The following is a 17,179-nucleotide window of genomic DNA, read 5'->3' as shown; positions in this document are numbered from 1 at the left end:
GTGCTGGGGACGCGGAGGGTCCGCGGCCGTCGCTCCGGGAGCGCGGAGCGAGACCCAGGGTCTCTACCCGGGCCGAGGTCTGCGATGCCCTGAACCTCCACCCAGGGGAGGGTGCCCTGGGGGCCACCTCGGGGTCGCGCTCGGCACGGGGTCCCGGCCTCGGTCTGTCCACGAAGGGAGCCTGGAATTCCCCACGTGGCCGGAGGAAGAGTGGGCGGGACGACCGCGGCGGCGGAGCAAGGGTCCCCCATGGCCAACCGTCTCTCCGCCTCGCGCGGCCGGCGACCAGCGCCCCCTGCCGCGGAGCGCGCCGCCCGGCACGCCCCCGGGGCGCGCCCCGCCCACGCCCCGCCCCCACGTGGGCGCCGCCCAATCGGCCGGCCGCCGGCGCGCGCGTCACGGGCGCCCATTGTTATGCAAATATAAAGGAGGTAAAAGGCGCCCCTGCGCGGCGGGCGGGCGACAGCGGCGGCGCGGGGGGAGGCGCGTGGGAGTTCTGTGGGAGCCGCAGCCGCAGCGAGCAGGGACCCGCAGCGCGCGCGGCGGCGCCGCCGCCCCGACCCGGCCGCCCCCGCGAGCGCAGCGCCCGCCCCCGTTGCCCGCCCGCCGGGCGCGGCTGGATGCGGCGGGGGCCCCACGGCGGCGGCCCCCGGCCCCCAGCGCCCGGAGCGCCCAGGGGTGGCTTGCGGGGCCCGGGGGCGCCGCGCCCTCCATGCGCCCAGGCGCGCCCCGAGACCGCCGGGGGCCCGCGCCGCAGCCGCAGCCGCCGCCGCCGCCCGCGCTGAGTCCCGGCCCGGCCCGCCGCCCGCGCCTGGCGGCAGCATGAGCCAGACTGAGCTGTCCACCTGCACGGCGCCGCAGACGCAGCGCATCTTCCAGGAGGCCGTGCGCAAAGGCAACACGCAGGAGCTGCAGTCGCTGCTGCAGAACATGACCAACTGCGAGTTCAACGTGAACTCGTTCGGGCCGGAGGGCCAGACGGCGCTGCACCAGTCGGTCATCGACGGCAACCTGGAGCTCGTGAAGCTGCTGGTCAAGTTCGGCGCCGACATCCGCCTGGCCAACCGCGACGGCTGGAGCGCGCTGCACATCGCCGCGTTCGGGGGCCACCAGGACATCGTGCTCTATCTCATCACCAAGGCCAAGTACGCGGGCAGCGGCCGGTGATGCGCGCCCCGACCCGGCCCCGCGTGTGTCGTCTCTGCTGTCCCTCCCGCCAACTACCTCGGTGTGCGCCCGGCCCTCGGCGCCCGGGCCACGACGAGTCCGGCGCGCGCGTCCGTGCCCGCGGCGCCCTCTGCCCGGGGTCCGCGCCCCCCCGCGGCCGCCAGGACCCGCCCGAGCGCTTCCCACGGCCCCCCCGCCGGCTCGCGGGTGGGGGCGGGGCGCGGGCCGCAGCCCCTTTGAAATTTGAGTCTCGCTACCAGCAAGTTCGGAATCCCGAGACACAGGATCCTCCGCTCAAAATGTGTTCTCCCGAAGGTGGAAGGACCTGCGGTCGGACCCGCCGCCGCCGAGGAGGCGCTCCGCTGTTACTGGGGTTCTAAACTATTTATCACGTGTGTGTATATTTGTGGGTGAAGTTTGTGCGCCTGGTTTTTTTGTTTGGAAAATATTGTGCGTGGTCAAAGTCGTTATCTGGGGGGAGATGCGTTTTTTTCCTAGTCTTAAAGCTAAAAACTTGAGTGTCGTTTCTTGGTTGCACTGAAAATACCGCCCAGCCTGGTGGTTTTCCCGTGCTGTTCCCTCTGCCTCCTGTCTCTCTTCCTCAGCCGTATCCCCTCCTCTCCGTCCCCCGCCCCCTCCTCACTCACAATCCCGTGTGAGTTCGGGAAGCCCCAGGCCTTCCTTCGCCCTCTCCCCTGAGAGGCCACCCTCCCCCAGACCTGCTGGTTTTGCAGGGTTTCCGCGGGAGCCTGGGTGCTCGGGTGTGGCGGCGATGTGGGGGCGTGGAGGGGACCGTATCTTTTCTAGTGGGTTCTATTATAGTTAAGAGTCAGTTGCACACTTTTTTAAAAAGTAAATGGATTTGCCACGATTAAATGTCATAACATTTATGACAGAATATAAAATATTAACATATTTTAAGCCAAGTTTTAGGTGTATTTTTTTAATCTTGGTTATAAACCCAATTTTAAAGGGCGTTTTATCCAGCGTTGTGAAGGCAACAGTGTATCCATATTTATATTTTTATAAAATACCTATAAGACTGTGAATCTCTTGTGCTAATTGCTGAGTGAGTTGAAGGACCTTTTCGCCCCTCTTCAGCCTCCCGGAGCTTCAAGGACCCAATTCGAGTCCGAAAATCCTGCCACGGGGGAGGGGCCGCCGGGAGGGGCCGCGCTAGGACCTGGGCCGGAGGCGGCGCTTCTTCGAGACGTCACTTTCTGTCTCGAAAGGCGCCCTTCCTGGTCTCCGAAGTTCCAATTTTCTATGCAACCCCACACCCCTTGTTGTTTTGATCCCGAGAAATAAAAGGGAGGCTGAATTATTCAAATTTAAATGAGGCTTCCCCTGGGTAGAAGTGGTGCTGACCCTTCGTGCAAAAATGGGGAGCACTTGAGGACACAGGTGGGTGGAGGCCCTTTGTGCGTGGCTAGTCAGATTCGGGCAGTCATCTGTGGCTTTTTATGAGACCCTGTGTGAGAAGAATATATTGATAATGTCGGTGAAACAAGCAGACATTGAAACTGAGGCACAGATTACTCCAAAAGGAGTTTTTCTGTATATTTTTCCTAGATGCAAATACCTTTTTAATTATGTTAATTAATGTTAAGACTTTCTAGGCTCGTATGGAAGCTGTGTGTGGGTCCCGGTTTGACCACTCGAACAAGTCTGCAGCACATTCCTGAGTGTACGATATAGGCTGGTAGCCCAACGTAAAGAATTTATAAATAAATTTCTCATTGGTCTTTTTATATTAAAAGGAAGTTTGTTGGTTCTTTTTGGGCTTGGCACCCGGGACGAGGGTCAGGCTGCAACATGCCGTTGGTGGGTGAAACTGTACAATGCTCAGCTTGTTCTCACCTAAAGACAGCCTGGCGAACAGGCTCTGGGCTCCACGCAACTGCCACGCCAAGTCAGCCACATATAGGATGTGCGGGGGGCCAGGGGCTGACTTCCTCCAGCACGGGGAGCCCGGGGCCGCCCCGAGAGCACCCAGAACCCGCCCACAGCCCGTCTCTTCTGCTCCCTGGCAAAGCAGCTGAGGCCTCCGCATGGAAGACTCTCCTTGAAGCTCTTCCCGCTCTCCCACCAGGCTGGGAAGCCTCGGGTCCCTGGAGGGACCAGGCCCCTTTTCAGTCTCCCCCCGGGCTGCTGTGGGTTCCTGCTGGACCACCTGCTGCACAGGAGGGATATCTTTTAAATTTGGGGGAGCACCACAGTTGCTTACTCATGACGAGTAAAAGACCCCTTTCTCTCCTCCAGCCTCTGGTGTCACCTGGGAGCCAAAGAGGCCAGCCAGTCCCCAGAGCCAGCCACTCCCGGAAGAGCAGACCCGAGCAGACGTGAGTGTCAGCCAGCATCCCCGTGTGTGAGGAGAGCGGAGCAGGAGCAGGGGTCTGTCCGGTGCCCACGAGAGATGAGCAGAGACTCGGCTCAGACCTGAGATGCCCTCGGGGGGCCTGCATGGGCAGGGGGTGCATGGCAGGACCCATGGGAGGACACCCATCCCCAGCAGGAGTAGCCTGCCAGGACCGCAGGAAGCTTGAACTGTGCCTGATTCAGAGTTACAAGGTAACTCTGTAAAGCTTTCTTGTAAAGCTTTCAACCCTCTGGGAGTGGCCTGAGGGTGTCAGCTTCCCTGTGGGCCCGCCGGGCAGCCACACTCGTCCCGCAGACACGGTGCCCTTCCTGCACTGGAAGCTTTTCCCACTGTGCCTTCTGTGCTCCTGCTTGGCGAGTCTGGCTCTGTCCTGCCCTTGAGGGTTTTCTGTTGATGAACAGGCATTTTCTGTCCCCCAGCGGCCTCCCAGACTGGTGCCAGCTCTGTCCTTAGACACCAGCAGAAGTGAGTGGAATATTTGATGCATGTGAGCTCGAGGGAAGGTGGTGTCCACCCAGCCCTCCCAGACCAGTGTGGGAAGGCCTGCCCTGAGCCTTCAGGGGCCAGCAGGCTGGGGTGCTGGCTGGGGGTGCCTGGCCGTGAAAGGGAGAGTTGCTACAAGAACTTGGATGTTGTTGGGGTGTCTGGAGAATAAACTCAGGCCTGGGCCGCCCTCCATTTCCCACCCAGGGCCCTGCTGCCCGCAGGAGACGGGGGAGCCAGCTGAAGAATCAAAGGTAGCGCTTGTTCTTGGCGTTAGCCTGTGTTGGGCAGGGGGGGCGGGCAATGAGTCGCTGTCCCTGCAATCTGCTTAAAGTTCTCCCACGGTGGAGAGTCCAGCTGGCCTGTGAAGCGTGGACACTGGGGCACTCCCGGGGTACGTGGCTGCCTCCAGGAGAGCCTGCCCATGGCTCGCTGAGGTCCTCTCTTCTGAAAGACACCTTCGGGAAGGCTTTGTGCTGCTCATGGGAGAGACAGTGTTCTCTCCGGTGTGGACAAAAGGAAGCCAGGCCCTGCTCAGCCCCACGGCTTCGAGGGGGGCCATGGTGGTCGTGCTGCCTTCCTCCCCACGTGCTGTTCTGTGCACAGACAACCCGCCAGCCGGGGCCCTGCCTGCCGGTGAGGGGCTCCAAGTGTGGCCAAGGACACGCCAGCCTCCTTTTCATTGGGCAGAGCCCTAGGAAGCAGACACACTTTAAAACCACAGTTGTCCTTCTACCACGTGGGGTCAGAGCTATAAACAAAGGGGCAGACGCTGCAGGCTCTTGCTCCAGGACCTCTGCTCAGCAAACAGGAACTGCTGCTAACTATGGCCGGCTGGCCAATGCTGTCACCTGGGAGTCCCCACAGCCCTCCCCAGGCATGCTTTCAGGGGTGGAAACATCTTTTCCAGCCTCTTTGTGGCCAGGATGAGAAAGAAGGCACAGCTGACCCTCGCTGCCTGCTTCCAGGACCTGCAGGTGTGTGTGTGGAGGCCGCATGAGGGTCCTGCCAGGGGCTCCAAGATGACCCAGGGCAGGGGTCCCGCAGGCAAGGGCTGGGCTACTGGGAACCCCTGGAGTGGCTGCCATGGAAATAGAAGACAGAGCAATTGGGTAGGGGCAGGGCCTGCCCCCCACCTCCCCAGGAGTGCTGGCGGCTCCCGACCAACTGTCTGTCTGACCTGACCCCAGCCGGACGCAGGAAGCAGTTACTGTTAGAATGGATGCCAGAGAGAGGCCAGGAAATGCAGGAAAGTGGTCAGCCAGAAAGAGAGACGTCCAAAGCCAGGAGGCGTGGAAGCCAGGACAGAGCCGGCCAGAGAAGGGAGGGCAGGACTGGAGGCCAGGACCAAGGGCCAGGAAGGCGGGTTAGGAGGAGGAGAGGGAAGGGGGCTGCCCTTTGGGTCTGTCTCCCAAAGGCCTTGCAGCGCGGCCCAGAGAAGGGCGCACATGGGCACAGGGGCGCAGCCCTGCAGCTCCGACCTCAGGGAGGCCAAGTGCTTCCTGATGGCCCAAGGGAGCCTGCAGAGAGGAGGCCGGCGTCCACCCGGGCCTTGAAGGACTGGAAAGGAGACCCGGCGCAGGGGGCAGCTGGGGAACAAAGCCTGCGGCCGGAGTGGGAGGACGCGGGCCACAGGGGGCCGCGGGAGGTCTGGGAACCGCCGTGACGGCTCCTCCCGAGGCCCCAGCGCGACCCCGTCTTGGGGCTTCGGGGTCCCAGGAGGCCGCCCTCCCCCACCGCCCGCCGCACACGCCGCCCCCGGGGCCTGGGACCGCGCCCCCGCCCGCACGGCCCCGGCTCCGGCGGGCGCATTCTTCTGCTTAGCTGTACGTCGAGCCGTCCCTCCGCGCGTCCGTCTGTCGGTCTTTCTTCTCTCGCCGCCTCCGAAGCCGCGGCCCCCATTCATTCCCGAGGCCTCTGCCCTTTCCTCCGCGCGGTCCCGCTCGGCGAGCAGCTGCTATGCTAATGAGGGCGGGGAGCGGGGAGCCGGCTAGGGGGCGGCGGGGGGGGGGGGGACGGCGGTGGGGGGCCCGGGCGGGGGAATGTCGGGGGTTGGGCGGGGGAAACCAGTGTGGGGAGGCTGGGGGCTCGGCAGTAGCTGGGGCGGGGAAGTCGGGGTGGGGGACAGTGGAGGGGGCGGGCAGTGGGGGCGCTGGGCAGTAAGGGGCCTGGCCAGGGGAGGGGAGTGTGCGCTTACAGAGGCCCGATCTTTGCCTTCAAAGCCAGCGGGGGCCATTCGGGGCCGGTGCGGCGGGGCCCCTGCGCACCTGGAAAGCGCCCCAGGCGGATGGGGGCCCAGGAGCCGCTCCCAAACCCCCTCGCCGCGCGCAGGACGTGAGGGTGGTGACCAGCCGTCATCCCTGTTGTGGGGTCACGGCCCGGGACCCGCAGCTTGTTCCGGGGGCCCCCACTCCGCGCGCCCACCCGACGCCGCTGCGCGTGGGGCTCCTGGGCGCCCCGCGGGCATGGGGGTCTGAGCCAAGACGGACGGTCGGGCACCCCGCCCGCCCCCGGACTTGGGTGGTTGGACGCGGGAGGGGGGGTACGGGCAGGAGGGGCGGGGGCGGGGTCCGGGTGGAGCGGGAGACACGGACCTCGACCGGCCACCCGGCGTCCGAGGGGCGGCGAGCCTGGCTCTGGGGCCCGGGACGCCCCTGCCCGCGGCCCGGACCTCTCCCCCCGCCTCGGGCGGGAATCCCCGAGTGGGCCAGCGGGCGCGTCTGCAGCGGGTGCGGGGCTTTCGGGTGGCGCGTCTGCCCGGGCGGGGGCGCCGGCCGAGCACCGAGCACCGGCTGTGCTGCCCCCCTGCGGCCGCGGAGGGCACTGCGCCCGGGGGTCCCGGGACCGAGGCGCCACGACCCCGCCGGCCCTTCGCTGCGCGCAGGCGCTCCCTGGCTCCCCGCCTGCTGTGGTCGTCAGGCCAGCGCCCCGCACCGCGCGCGCCGGGTCTGGAGCCCGCCCTCGTCCCCTGGACGGTGGCCGCTGGGCGGGCGGTGCGCGGGGAGGGTCCTGTGCGGCGGGAGGAGCCTGCACCGGGGCTGGGCTGCGAGGGGCGGCTTAGGCAGCCGGAACTGATGCCCACAGGAGTGGCCCGGCCGAGGCCAGAGGCGGCCAGGACCAGCGAGGCCAGCTCTGAGCGGGAGCTTGTGTTGCAGGCCCGGAGCTGGCTTTACTGTGTGAGGACAGGGTGAAGGGGCAAGGGCCCAGAGGAAAAAGCTGGAAGGATGAGAATAGTTGAGGACCGGCCCAGGTCTCCTTTGGGTGACCTCGGGAGATAACAGCAGCAGGCCCTGCGCGGTCTTTACTGAAGTTACAACTCTGCCAATTTGTGGGGCGTTGGGGGGGACCAGCACACGGGGCACTTTGTGGAAGGCCTGCCATAGAGGCCCCGGCCCAGGTGGTCAGGACTGTGGTCATCCCCACTGTCCCGCGGGGAGGGCCGGGGGGAGAGGGGGTGTCAGCGGCATCTGCAGCATGTCTGAGGAAGGGGCAGGTCTGTGGACCCCATAGGGACTCCTGGCATCTGCAGTCCCCAGAAGGAGACCCAAACCAGGCCCTGGGGACGTGACCCCATCACGGTCCTCACCAAGCGATTGGCAGTGGTGTGTTGTTCTCCCATCTGGTCAAATGGGGAAGGGAGGATGTTCCAGGGCCCCTGGGCCATGAAGAGTGGAGGATCAGCAGGACACAGCCTCTGTCACAGCCTTGAGGACATGGCCACTACATGTCACACTTCAAGACACAGACCGCATCCCTCAGAACCATCAGGACCAGTCATGGGTGCTAGCAGATCACCCCACACAGCCTGGAGCCTCAGCAGAGAGGGCCGAGGGTGGGCAAGGGTCTGATGGTCCGGTGGAGGCCAGCATTGGAATTGCAGACTCTTCCGGCTGTCTCCTCGCCCCCCATTCCAGTGGACGTGGCTGTGCCAGGCACGTGCAACGAAAGAACTCTCTGTGTGTAGGCTTGCCTGCTCAGGGATGGAGCTGGAGACCAGGTTTACCCTGGTGCACATTCCCCCAACAGATAAAACCCACCTCTGCAGGTCTGTGGGCCTCCTCATTGGTACCCTAGGGACAAAACCCCCCAAGGGAACCAAGCCCAAAGCATCTCATAACCTTTCCAAAGAGGACCAATTTCAGAACAGCAGTGGTGTAAACAAGGCAGAATGCATTTCTCATCAGAAACGTTGGAGTAGGTGGTCCAGGGCTGGTAGGTGGCATGAGGGTACAGAATCCTTGGATATTGTTGTTCTGCTGGGTGAGTCTTTCATTCACATGGCTCAAAATGGTGGCCCAGATCCAGCCATCAAGTCTACATTCCAGCCAACAGCGAGGAGAAAGAGATGAACTAAGGCTTGGGCCCTCTCCTTCCAGGAGATTTCCTAGAAGTCTCTCTTGCCACATCTATTCACATCCCATTGGCTAGGACTTAGTCACATGACCAACCTCACTGCTGGTGCCTGCTTAAAATGGGGTCATGGAGGAAGAAGGGCTGCAGCTTTGGGGGTGGGTGGGTGGGTAGCAGTCTGTGCCTGCCCTGGTGGCATCAACATCCAGGCCGCATGGCCAGGCAGAGCTGTCCACGCTTCATGCTCTTCCCTGTTCTTCCCCGCTGGGAATGCACTCCACACTCTAGCTTTGGAGGTTTGCACTGAAGAACTGTCTAATTAAAACTGTCCAACAATGGACTAAACAGAACAAAAAGTGGAAGCAGTCCTGAGCGTCAGAGAAAGCCAGCCTCATGCTGCGGCCTCCAGCTGGCCACATCTCCTGGGCCTGAGTGATGGGACCCGCACAGCCCCCAGGAGAAACCGGAGAGGGGAGTCTGGCCTCCCAAATGCGGTGTGAGTGGTGAGTCCAACCCCACAGTCCCGCCACGCCCTGTGAGCTCCGGTCCTGTTTCCACAGTGGACAGGATGCAACAGGTGACAGGTTAGGGGAACAGCACAGCTGTCGTGCCTATCAGGACATTAAACTTCAGTTTCCCAGGAAGGGCTTCAGGAAGCCTCTGCCCCCAGAAGGCAGAGAGAGCAGAAATGTCTGTAGATGTAAATTAGCCCTTTGCCCCCTCTGGCTCCTTGTTCCTGGTTCTCCCCTCCTCAACCTCCCTCTCTTATCTCGGAAGAAAGTAATAAGTAACCAGCACTTTGAATTCTCAAGGTTATTTTGTCAATAAAGTCCTCCGTCTCAAGTCTTCCATGATGTCTCTGTGGGCGTGGCTCCTTTTCATTTTAATCCAGGCTGAAAGAAAATCGTTAGGTTTATCATTCATATTCCTAAAAATCAACTTTACTGTGGTGTAATTTGCACAAAATAAAATGCCGCTATTTAAAGTGTAAGTGTTGATGGAGGCTTCTACCCACAAATAAAAGCCGTAATCAAAACAGAGCATTTCCCCCAAGACGTCCTCCCGTGCCCCGGCTCAGTAACTCCCCCTGCCCCGCCTCAGGGCACCACTGACCTGATTTCCATCTCCGTGGATCAGTCCTGCCAGTTCTAGAACTGTACACAAAAGGATTCGTGTGGTATGTACTTTTTTCGTCCTGCTTCTGACACTCATCTTAATGCTGTGGAGATTCATCCATGTTGTTGCATGTTTCGGTAACTTCTAGGGGGTATAGGTCTTTTTTCTGTTTTTTCGCTAGAAAAATCTGGCTGGTTACCAGGCGAAATATGGCATAGTTTTCATTGGTAGTTTTTCAGTCGACAGAATTATTATCCTCAGTAGGTGTCCCGAGGGCACCTTGGAGAACTCTGGGGAGTGGCCACAGGTCCATCCCTTCCATTTCCCCTGCGGCCAGCGTCACCAGGGTCTGTCCCAGTCCCCCTTCTCCCGGGGTCTGAGCCCTAAGGCCTGGATTTCCAACCCCAGAGTGTCCACAGAGCCGGCCTCCCGTGGGAACTGTGTGGGGCTCCCTGCATCGGAGGCTGTGAGCTTGAGGCTGGGGCCTCTCCTCTGCCAGAGGCTAGAGGAGGCAGCTGTGTACCGGTCACTCTGCGAGGACTGAAATGTGAACTACAGGGGTCATGGGGTCCAGTCAGTACACGAAAATCAATCATGCTTCTGTATCCTATGTGTACTGGTCACTCTGCGAGGACTGAAATGTGAACTACGGGGGTCATGGGGTCCAGTCAGTACACGAAAATCAATCGTGCTTCTATATCCTATCCGTTAACACTTAGAAAATGAAACTATAACAAGACCCTTACAATAGCATCAGAAAATATGAAATACCTACGGATAAAATTAATGAACAACGTGTGAGCTCTCGCCAATGAAAACCACAGAACATTGCCGGGAGGAATTTTAAAAGATCTAAACTGGGCCGGCCCCGTGGCTTAGCGGTTAAGTACGTTTGCTCCGCTACTGGAGGCCCAGGCCCGGGCGCGCACTGACACACCCCTTCTCCGGCCATGCTGAGGCCGCGTCCCACATACAGCAACTAGAAGGATGTGCAACTATGACATACAGCTATCTACTGGGGCCTTGGGGGAAAAAAAAAAAAGGAGGAGGATTGGCAATAGATGTTAGCTCAGAGCCGGTCTTCCTCAGCAAAAAGAGGGGGATTAGCACGGATGTTAGCTCAGGGCTGATCTTCCTCACAAAAAATAAAAAAAAAATAAAAGATCTAAACTAAGGGAGAGATACATAATGCTCAAGGTCTGGAAGACTCAATATGGTGAAAATATTGTCAGTTTTGCCTAAATTCATCTGTAGATTCAATGCGGTCACAATCAGAATTCCAGCAGGGTTTTTGTTGTGTCAGTTTAGAAACTGACAAGATGATTTTAAAAGTTCATTTGGAAAGACAAATGACAAAAAATAGACAAAGTAATCTTGATAATAAAGATCAAAGTAGAGGATTTCAACGACTTCAAGACTTACTCCAGTAATCAAGAGAGTCCAGAAGTCACCTCACACACACACTGCTAAGTGATTTCAGCAAGTGTGCCAGCGTCCCCCAATGAGGTACGGACAGTCTCTCCAACAAACAGTGCGAGAACAACATTTATCCACATGGAAAAAAGAGAATGTCGACCCTTACCTCACACCATTTATTAAAATCAATTAGAGATGGACTACAGACCTAAAGGTAAATGTTACAAAGATAAAACTGCTATAACAAAACATAAAAGAATATCTTCATGACCTGGGGGCAGGCATAGTTCTTAGAGAAGACCCAGCACATAGCATAAAAGAAAAAGTGATAAACAGGACTTTCTCAAACTAAAGTCTTCTGTTCCTCAAGAAACAGCAGAGGGTTTGCACCCAGAATTTATAAAGAACTCCTGCTACTTAAACACAAAAGACAAACCCAATACTTCTAAATGTGCAAAACAGGAATGGACATTTCACACACGTGCGCGCACACACAGACGCTCTCACACACAGACGCACACATGCAGACAGACGCACACACAGACGTGCACACACAGACACACGCACACAGACACACACACAAATATGAACATCAAATAAACACCTGGAGAGGTCTCAGCATCATTAGTCGCCAGGGAAATGCAAATTAAAACAATGAAAAACACTCCATGTGACTGGATCGGCTACAATTGCAAAGACCAAGAACTGGGGGGGGGGGGGGCGAGGGGGCGCTGTGTCCACTGCTGGGGGCGTGGGGTCACGTAGTGCAGCCACTTTGAAAATCTATCTGACAGTTTCTCACAGAGGTAAGTATTCACCTACCCTTTGACCCAAAAGAAGTAAAAACATATGTAAAAAAATACATACAGGGCCGGCCCAGTGGATTAGCGGTTAAGTGCACGCGCTCCGCTGCTGGCGGCCCGGGTTCGGATCCCGGGCGCACACCGACGCACCGCTTCTCCGGCCATGCTGAGACCGCGTCCCACATACAGCAACTAGAAGGACGTGCAGCTATGACATACAACTATCTACTGGGGCTTTGGGGGAAAAATAAATAAATAAATAAAATTAAAAAAAAAATACATACAAAATATCCATAGAAGCCAAATTCTTTACAGCCTCAAACTGCAAACAATCCAAATATGCATCAACTTGTCCTTTTTTTTAATATATAATGTTATTTATTTATTTTTTCCCCCAAAGCCCCAGTAGATAGTTGTATGTCATAGCTGCACGTCCTTCTAGTTGCTGTATGTGGGACGCGGCCTCAGCATGGCCGGAGAAGCGGTGCGGCGGTGCGCGCCCGGGATCCGAACCTGGCCCGCCAGCAGCGGAGCGCGTGCACTTAACCCCTAAGCCATGGGGCCGGCCCTCAACTTGTCCTTTTAAAGACCATGGATACTCACAAATGGAATGCCCCTCAGCAGGAAGAAAGGACAAACCACTGATGGTTGCAACAGTGTAGACAACACAGACACACACAGCGTCCAGCGCATAATTCCATTTCTGAGAAGTTCTCTAACAGGGGAAACTAGCCTAAGGTGGCAAGTGGCCTCCCTGGGGTGGGGCAGGGCCGGAGCCGCCACAGGCATCCTTCTGAGAATGTTCTCCATCCTGTAAGGACATGGGCCCAGAGGCGTACGAATTTGTCACAGCTCCTGGGACTATAGGCACGAGGAAGATCTGGCTTCTCACTAGATGCTAATTATACCTCAGTTTAAATGAAAACAACAACGAAGAATGGTGCATCCATGTCATAAAGTGCTGCTACTACAGCACACAAGGTTCTTGAAGCTATTTAAACACATGAGGATGTAACAGTCATCAAATGTTCCAGTAATGATAGCCATTCGTGATATGCATTCGTGGGTGTGTTTGTTTGCTTTTACACTAGACAATATACACCAAAATGTTTTTTGAAAAAGGCTATCATAACATCACATCATATAAATGATTTAGAAATAAATCTAAGAAACATGTGTAAGCTTTTTACATATGAAACTATAACTCATTGCTGAGAGGTATTTTAAAGACCTCAGTGCTCACAGCCAAGCCATGCTCAGGCGGGGAGACAACGTGGCAACCACGTCCACTCCCCCCCACTTATAGAGTCAGTGGTGTCCTAATCAAAGTCCCCATAGTTTTGGGGAGGAACTTGTCAGGATGACTCTCAAATTGTTTTGAAATGCAAAGGGCCCAGACCAGGCCAGGGCAAGGTGGGAGAACGCGCTCCACCAGACACCAAGGCTGAGCACAAAGCGCAGACATTCAGCAGTGCCAACCCCACAGGGACAGGCACGGAGACAGTGCCATAGGGCAGAGTCCGGAAATACGAGGCCTGACTGATGACAAAAGCAGCATTGGCTCAGGGGACATTGGAAAACACATAGAAATTAAAATAAAATTTGATCCCACGTCACGACACACACACACATCAATTCAAGGGGGTTTGTGGACCTACACGTGCACGCCAAGAACTTTCTAGGACCAGTATGGGAGCATGTCTTCCTGCCTTCGGGGTTAAGAAAAGATTCCTTAAATAGGACACACAAAGCAAGAAACATAAAGGGAAAGAGTAATACACAAGAAAACATTAGAGTCCGGAACGTCTGTTCATTAGGACCCAGAAGGAGAGAGGAAAGCCGCCACAATCAACAAGAAGCTCGAGTCCAGAATTGACAAGTCCATAAAAGGGAGACGACCCACTTCAAAGGGCAAGAGGCTGCCACAGGCGCTTCACAACAGCCATCCGGGAAATGCAACCTGAAACCAGAGTGAGACGGACATCTGACGCGGATGTTGGTGAGTGCGTCGGGCCAAAGGCACTTCCCACCATGCTGCGGGGTCGGGGGGCTGACACAGTGCAGCCTCTGGAAGACCATGCGGCTTTATTGACTAAGACCCAGAAGTCCACTCCAAGGTACATACACGAGTCAGTTTCCCAGGGCTGCCCTAACGAAGTCCCACAAACGGGGGGGGCTTAAACAACAGAAACTCATCATCTCTCAGTTCTGGAGGCCAGAAGTCCAGAGACGGCCGAAGATGACCAACTTCTCCCTGTGTCTTCACGTCGTCTTCCCTCTGTGCGTGTGTCTGTGTCCAAATTTCCCCTCTTCATAAGGACACCAGTCTTTGGATTAGGGCCCACCCCAATGTCCTCTGTTTAACTTCATTACCTCTGTAAAGGCCTTCCCTCCAAATAGGGTCATGTTCTGGGATTAACACCCCAACACAGTAATGTGGACAGAGTTCCCCCCACACCAATACCCAAATTGTCCCACACACACCAGTGCACAGAGACACGTGCAAAGATATTTAGGGCAGCATTACTCACAATAGCAAAAACAATGAACACAGATCACACACCTGTCGGCAGAATGGGGGAACAAAATAGGGTCAAGTCCTAAAACAAAACGTTTGCAGGAAGGAAAGTGGAAACTAAAGCACATGCTGCACCGGGGCCAGGTCCCCCAGATGCAACGCTGATCAAAGGAGCCGCACACACCACCAAGCCTCCTGCGTGGCTCCACCGACAGAGTTCAATCATCAGGAAAACCAGGGCAGAAGGTGGCGAATCTTCCAGAATGTGAACTGAAGAGCTCAGAAAATCCTTTCTCTGAAAAAGCAACAATGAAAACAAAAGTTTCTGGACTCTGGAAATTGATGAAAGGCCTTGAGAAGCGTTGATTCAGCAGGAACTACAGGGTCTCAGAGAGGCAGACGGGAACGGCAGCATCTTCCCGGGGGCTGTCCTGTCGCACACCCTGAGTTGCCCCCCACAGTCGTGGTTCCCGGACAGGGCGACCCAGGAGGACCAGCTGCTCTGCAGCTGGAGGGGCTGACTTCCTCTGGAAAAGTCCCATTATCAGCTAGAATTGCTACAATATGTTATCTAAAATGTCCTGTTTTCAACAAAAAAGTTAGGAGACATGCAAACGAACAGGCAAGTGTAACTTGTCCAGGGGAAAAAGAGCCAGTGAAAACTGTCCCAAGAGGGCCCAGACGTTGGGCTTTTCAAAGCAGCCATTATAAATATTTTCAAAGACGTAAAGGAGACTATGTAAAAAGAATTAAAGGGAAGTGCAAAGAAAATGACCCATCATGTACAGAATATCAATAAAGAGATAGAAATTATTTTTTAAAAATTCCGGGGGCCAGCCCGGTGGTGCAAGTGGTTAAGTGCACGTGCTCTCCTGCGGCGGCCCGGGGTTCGCCGGTTTGGATCCCAGGTTCGCACCGTTGCACCGCTTGGCAAGCCATGCTGTGGTGGCATCCCATATAAAGTAGAGGGAGATGGGCATGGATGTTAGCCCACGGCCAGTCTTCCTCAGCAAAAAGAGGAGGATTGGCATGGATGTTAGCTCAGGGCCGATCTTCCTCACACACACACAAAAAAATCCCGACTCCTTTGGAAAATAGTTTGGCAGTTACTTAAAATGTTAAAAATAGAGTTTCCACATGACCCAGCATATGTATTACTCTTTTCCAAGCCTAGGTGTATACCTAAGAGAAATTAAAATATATATCCACACAACAAATTGCACGCAAAAGTTCATAGCAGCATCATTCATAATAGCCAAAAAGTAGAAACAACCCAAACATCCATCAGCTGATGAGGATGTAAACAGAATGTGGTCCACCCGTGCAATGGAATATTATTCAGCCATAAAAAGGAATGAAGCATGCTATGTGCTTGAAAATAAACCTTGAAAATATTATGCTAAGTAAAAGAAGCCAGACACAAAAGGACAAATATTGTGTGATTCCAGTTAAATGAATTGCCTAGGGCTGGGGTGGGGTAGGGTAGGAGGAATGGGCAGTGACTGCTAATGGGCACGGGGTTTCTTTCTGAGGTGATAAAAATGTTCTACAATTAGATTGTGGTGATGATTGCACAACTTTGAGAATATACCAAAAACCACTGAACTGTGCACCTTAAGTGGGTAAACTGTATGGTATGTGAATTATATTTCAATAAAAATAGCTTAAAAATTTTTTAACTATGTGAAATTTTGTAGTGCAGATTATTAACAGAAACAGCTAAAAAGAGCACTTGCCCCCTTCCTGCCATGCGTCTGGGATCAGAGTGTCCACTCAGTATTGAAAGCTACAGCACAGTGGACATCAGGACACAGAGAAGGTGGTGTTGCCTTGAACTTGGGACATCCTGTGGAGAAGCACACATGTCCCACTGATGCAAAACTCTTCTACCTGAAACCACCTTCCAGACACACGCTCGAGCGGCAGTCTCTAACTTTACAACTTTGCCCCAAAACGTGTCCTCAGACTTAGTCCTGAGTGAACTGGATTATTTTAACACCTGCAAAACATCCTTGCAGGATGATTCTGACCATGAAGGATGTTTAAATGAATGGGCCACTGGTTCCGAAGGTCATTCTGAAAAAGAACTTCCAAGCATTTGCACATTCCTGTGTCCATACACCATTCTTTTGGATACATCAATTCCATCACTTTTAGAAAAAAAATGAGGGTGCTCCACAGCCACCAGTCACTCTCCTGCCAGGAAGGTGGAGACAGCCAGTTCAGAGGCCCGGCAGTCGCCGTGTGCTGGGGTGCTCTTCCGTTCCTCTCCTCTTGAGCATCTTGTAGCAAAAAAGCCGGAGAAGGTCACTGACGAGACCCAGAGCCACATGTGGCAGGTGGGTGTGTAGCTGAAGCTTGAGCAGTTTTGAGCTGGTGAGGGATCTGACTGCTGCGAGCTTCTCTTCCGGAGCTGTACTGACCCCTTCTGGAAGCACTGGGTACTTTCATCCATCAAGGCCGCCGCTGCCCCACTGATCATCCCGCTTCATCCATCAACAACTCCAAAGACCCTGGCCTGGTTCTGCAGTGTTCTCCCAGAGTCAGGCTTCGCTCTGGGAAGATCAAGATGTGTCGCAGGGTCCACTTAAACTTCAGTCATTTTGGCATCAGCTGATCCTTTGTATCATATGATAAGATGCACTCATTCTGGTAGTGCAAGAACTGATTCCAAGTCTGACATCCTACAGAAATTTCGCTATGTAGTCCTTCATCTCAGACATGGACGTTTCCAGAGACAAATCTGAGGCTTTTCCTTTGGATCTTCAAAACATTTTTGTAGACTTCCATCACATTCCATTCTGCCTGAAAAATGTTTCAATTCTGCAGAAAGAGAAGATGCTTTGGCTCTAAAACTTTCAAGACTGACATAATATTTTTTTTGTAATAAAGAATTGGAAGACCAAAAAAAAGAGAGAAAAGAACCAAATGGGAAAATCTGGAATT

General features: G+C 55.4%; 1 protein-coding gene and 1 pseudogene across 1 annotated transcript; one reads left to right on the top strand and one right to left on the bottom strand.

Annotated features, from left to right (window-relative positions):
• The first annotated feature begins 809 nt into the window (after positions 1–809).
• Positions 810–3,398, top strand: NRARP (NOTCH regulated ankyrin repeat protein). The gene has a single exon (XM_058524621.1). The coding sequence runs from the start codon at positions 823–825 to the stop codon at positions 1,165–1,167; it is 345 nt and encodes a 114-aa protein (XP_058380604.1). The 5' UTR covers positions 810–822; the 3' UTR covers positions 1,168–3,398.
• Positions 3,399–11,074: 7,676 nt separating this feature from the next.
• Positions 11,075–17,177, bottom strand: LOC131393572 (kinetochore-associated protein DSN1 homolog; annotated as a pseudogene).
• Positions 17,178–17,179: the final 2 nt, after the last annotated feature.

The sequence above is a fragment of the Diceros bicornis genome, chromosome 28 (assembly GCF_020826845.1).
Source record: "Diceros bicornis minor isolate mBicDic1 chromosome 28, mDicBic1.mat.cur, whole genome shotgun sequence".
NCBI lineage: Eukaryota > Metazoa > Chordata > Mammalia > Perissodactyla > Rhinocerotidae > Diceros > Diceros bicornis.
This window is presented reverse-complemented; position numbering and strand designations above follow the sequence as displayed.

Excerpts from the sequence above, each read along its gene's own strand:
- NRARP (XM_058524621.1), top strand. The coding sequence starts at position 823 with ATGAGCCAGACTGAGCTGTCCACCTGCACGGCGCCGCAGACGCAGCGC.